Source organism: Otolemur garnettii, unplaced genomic scaffold, assembly GCF_000181295.1.
Source record: "Otolemur garnettii isolate 467f Iridium unplaced genomic scaffold, OtoGar3 scaffold00031, whole genome shotgun sequence".
NCBI classification, from domain to species: domain Eukaryota; kingdom Metazoa; phylum Chordata; class Mammalia; order Primates; family Galagidae; genus Otolemur; species Otolemur garnettii.
The window spans coordinates 2,916,854-2,921,105 of NW_003852426.1; the positions used below are offsets into that span (position 1 = coordinate 2,916,854).

Below are 4,252 nucleotides of genomic sequence, written 5' to 3' on the forward strand. Positions count from 1 at the left end.
ATTGTTGTTTGGCGGGTCCGGGCTGGGGATTCGAACCCGCCACCTTAGGTGTACGTGGCTGGCACCTTAGCCGGTTGAGCTATAGGTGCCGAGCCAGGGTCTCCTAAGTATTTGTCCATCTCCTGAATCTTGGCATTGACTCCTACCACCCCCAGGGTCTCTGAGCCCCAACACTGTGGCCGGTCTCCTACTCGGGAAGCTGCTTCATTGCTCTGTCATGGACTCCTGTGCTATGTCTGATCAGGCACTTGTTTTCCCCTCCTGCACCCAGTGTCTCAGGGATCCCTACCTCTAGATGTCAGCACAGGCTCTGCCCCTGTCCTGCTGCTTGGAACCCATTCACTGAGCTTGGGGCACGTGGTACTCCCTACTGGAAAAAGCTGAGGGTGGAAGTGCTCAGTGAACACCCTTGCCTTGTGACAGGCAAGTCACACCAGCTGAGTTGGATGCACGTGCCCTGGTCAGGCTGGTCTGAAGTGGGTGTTGGCCACCTCCAGAAGAGGAGCCTGTACCATAAATGCAGCCACTTCTACTGGTTTCTGTGTCCCCACCCATTGTATTTTCCAGTGATTTTCCGCTGGAAAAAATGCTCCTAGCTCATCCATGACAGAGGGCTTTGCCCCTGTTTGGGCAAGGCCACCCTGCTTGGAGGTTACAGCCACCCCAGAGAGTGACAGGGGCAGCTGTCAGGCATGGGACAGAGTAGAAGCTGGGAGATTAGGATATTTCCAGGGCCTCTCCTTCCTGCCTGGGCTGACCCCTGCTCTTGAATCCTTGACCAACCAGAGCTGATATGGCTTCAACCTCTTCCTGCCTCCTGTGCCCTGGCCAGGGCTCCCTTCCCCACCTGCCCACTCCTGCCAGTCCTTTTGTCTTTAGTACAAAGGCACAAGGAAACCTACTCAGGCCAGCTTGTTAGGGCTGAGCATGACAGCCTCACCTGTCATTCCCAGGACAGAGATGGGGCCCAGGCGCTTCCCTCTGAGGAGCCCATAGAGCAGAAACTTGTATTTCCTGCCAGGCTCCAAGTCCTCTATGGTGACCTCACGCTGGTCTGTGGCCACAGGCACCGACTGGGGCTGCCCATTAGTGTCCCTGTATTGGACCACAAAGGAGTCGAAGGGGCCTTGGGCCACTGTCCATGACAAGCGCAGGGAGTCTGAGGTCTCCTCAGCCACTGTCAGCTCTCCCAGGCGGGGAGGGGGCTGCGGATCCTTCTCCAGGGGAGCTGTGGAGAGGGTAGGGGGAAAACTCTTGGTCAAGGGCTGCCTTTATCTCAGCCCTGGCAACTTCTTTTTTTTCTGAGACTTGTCATCCTTGGTGGAGTGCTGTGGCGTCACAGCTTACAGCAACCTCAAACTCTTGTGTTCAAGTCATTCTCTTGCTTCAGCCTCCCAAGTAGTTGGGGCTACAGGTGCCTGTCACAACAGGCAGCTATTTTTAGACATGGGGGTCTCTCTCTTGCTCAGGCTAATCTTAAACTCCTGAGCTTAGGCAATCCATGTGCCTAGATGATTACAGGCATGAGTCACTGTACCCAGCCTCACCCTGGCAACTTCTAGGAGGAGCGAGGGTCTGGGAAAGGGTCCCTGAAGTATGGGCTCAGGGACAATCTCTTGAGGAGACAAGGCCTCTCTAGTCCTGCCCTATAGGAAGGAGGGGGCAGCGCCATCTTCTCTGGAGACCACTGCCCAAGCTTCCTGCCCCTTGCCCCCTGCTGAGATCAAGGGTGTATTAATATATAAAGGATCATGTCCAGAGGTAGCTGAGAGAGGGGTGGCAGGGGTGCAGGGAGGAGCTTAGCTTCTTCTGACCCCCACCCCCCGAGCAAGGATGTGGCCACAGCAGAGAGATTCCCAGGAGGCATCTGGGTTGTCAGGGAGACACCCCCAAACAGTGCACCCCCAGCCTGTGCACTTCCCCTCATGGCCATCAGCCTGGGTGGCCTTTGCCACTGCTCTCTCAACCCCACAATGACACTATCAGATGGCACTGGGGTGGTAGAAGCCTGGGCAGAGCTGAGAGAAAAGAGACAGCACAGAACATGGCCTGTGCAGGTAGGGCAGGTGCTGGCAGATGGGGGGCTGGAGGAGGAGCCTGTCCCCTCTCCCCTGGGTAAGAGTTTGGGTCTGAATGGCCGGCTGCTCTGTCCTCCTCTAGTCAGGGTGACTCATGGTCCTGGGAGTGCAGTAAGGTCAGTGACCTACCACACCCCTTCCTCGGGGGACTGAGTCACGGGCATATCACCACCAGGCTTTTCCATCGTCTTTCTTCAGCCAAGCCCTCCCTTATGTTCCACCTCTTGCTCCACAGTTGGACTGGAGGGAGGAGGGTGGGAACAACCACTGCTCGCCAGTGGGCAATATTCATAACCATTATGCAGGTGAGGAGGCCTGGAGTCAGGGGAATGAAGAGGCTTGTCCATGGTCACACAGCTGGCAAGGGATGGCACTGGGATTTGAATAAAGGTCTGCTTGGCCCAGAGCCTGGGTTCTTTTTACTTCATCAGCAGTCAGTGGATGAAAGAAATAATGCATACGTGTATAAATGCTTGGAACTGTGCCTGGCACACAGCAGGGACTCCCTCTTGGTGCTATGCTAGTTGTGCCAAGGCTGTGGACAGGATCAGTCTCATGGGAAGGCCAAAGGGGCAGCTTTGGGGGCTCCGGTAAGAGAGATCTGGAAAAGGTGGGAGGCAGTGCCAGAGCTCACCTGTGGTGCCCTCAGTAGAGGCGGGGCCGAGTCGCTTCCTGCCTGCCAGACCATAGAGCAGGAACTTGTATTTCCTATTGGGTTCCAGGCCAGGGATGGTGACCTCTCGTTGGTCTGCAGCTACTGGCACCACCTGGGGCTGCCCATCTCTGTCCTTGTACTGGACCACGAAGGAGTCAAATTCACCCTCAGGGACCGTCCAGGAGAGGCTCACTGAGTCAGGGGTCACGTCCATCACTGTTAGTTCCCCCAGGTGGGGAGAGGGTTTCTTGTCTGGGGCTGGAAAAGAGAGCCAGGTGCATGGTGGGTGAGAGATGGTGATGGAAACAGAGGGAGGCCTGAGCTTCCTGGGGTGTGTGGTTCTTTGAACTTGTCCTGGGAGCAGGAAGGGGTGAGCGGGCCAGGAGTAGGAATGAAAGAGAAGCGAGTCAAGAAAGCAAGAGTCCCCTGGGTGTAGGGAGGGTAGGGAGAAGGACAGGAGTGAGGGGGAAAGGGAGCTGAGAGAGGGGGTTTCATTGGTTCCCAGATGGGAGTGTGGGACACAGAAACATGAAATTCCAACCGTCGCCACAAGGGGGCAGGCTGGCCTGGAGGCTCCGGGGTCTGCCCTCACCGGTCTTGGCCTCCACGGCGGCGGGGCCGTGGCGTTTCCCTTGTTGGAGCCCAAAAAGCAGGAACTTGTACTTGCGGGCCGGGTCCAGCCCGGAGACCGTGACCTCACGGAGGTCTCCGCTCACGGGCACTGACTGCGGCTGCCCCTGCGCATCCCTGTACTGCACCAGGAAGGAGTCGAAGGGGCCCTGGGCCACAGTCCACGACAGGCCCACGGTGTCCGAGGTCACAGCCGCCACAGCCACCTCCCCCAAGCGGGGCTCCATAGGGGGCTGTGTGGGCAGGGAGGCTGGAAAAGAGCAGGGGAGACCAAAGGGTCAGGAGGCAGGAGCTTCCCCAGAGAGGGGGCGCCTTCCCCGGACCGTGGAACAGACGCTGCTCCTCTTCTCAAGTTCTTACAGTATGTGCTGACATTGCTGAGAGCAGCTTGCAGCCGCACGTGAAGTAGGAGTTGTGAATATTATCACCCCTATTTTGCAGGGATCTGAAGCACAGAGAGATTAAGAGATGCTTGCAAAATCAATTACTTTGAAGGCAGAGTCAGATCCCCAAAGCCTGGTCCTGGATCACATTCTGAGTCACCAAAATACACAGTAGAGAGGCTCAGAATGTGATACATCTACAATTTCAGGTTCTAGATCATGACCAGGGCATAGACTACACAGTCTCTCCATTAATTCTCGCTCAATGTAAATCCAGGTAGGATCATTAGCAACATTTCAGAAAACACTGGAACCTAGAACTCAGTTGTAAGAGGTACTAAAGTCCAAAGGAGAAACACAAAAGAGCAAAGAGATAAAGCGGTAAGGGCCTGTCTCCCACTCACCTGTCATGCCCACAGTGGACACGGGGCCCACACGCTGCCCCTCATGCAGGCCATACAGGTGCATCTTGTACTTGCGCCCAGGCTCCAGGTCCCTCATTGTGA

At 56.2% G+C, this 4,252-nt stretch overlaps 1 protein-coding gene across 2 annotated transcripts in view; it reads right to left on the reverse strand.

The window, feature by feature from the left end:
- TNXB (tenascin XB) overlaps positions 1–4,252 on the reverse strand; it is a 62,705-nt gene that overhangs the window by 5,092 nt on the left and 53,361 nt on the right. Inside the window, exons 1-4 of one of the 2 annotated variants that reach the window (XM_023512931.1) lie at positions 4,151–4,245; positions 3,326–3,613; positions 2,713–2,991; positions 941–1,228 (exon numbers count right to left, since the gene is read on the reverse strand). In XM_023512931.1, the coding sequence (XP_023368699.1) occupies positions 941–1,228; positions 2,713–2,991; positions 3,326–3,613; positions 4,151–4,214 (919 nt within the window). In that variant the 5' untranslated portion in view covers positions 4,215–4,245. Of the gene's footprint in view, positions 1–940; positions 1,229–2,712; positions 2,992–3,325; positions 3,614–4,150; positions 4,246–4,252 lie in introns of those variants that run through there. The other variant, XM_023512932.1, reaches the window with a different exon arrangement.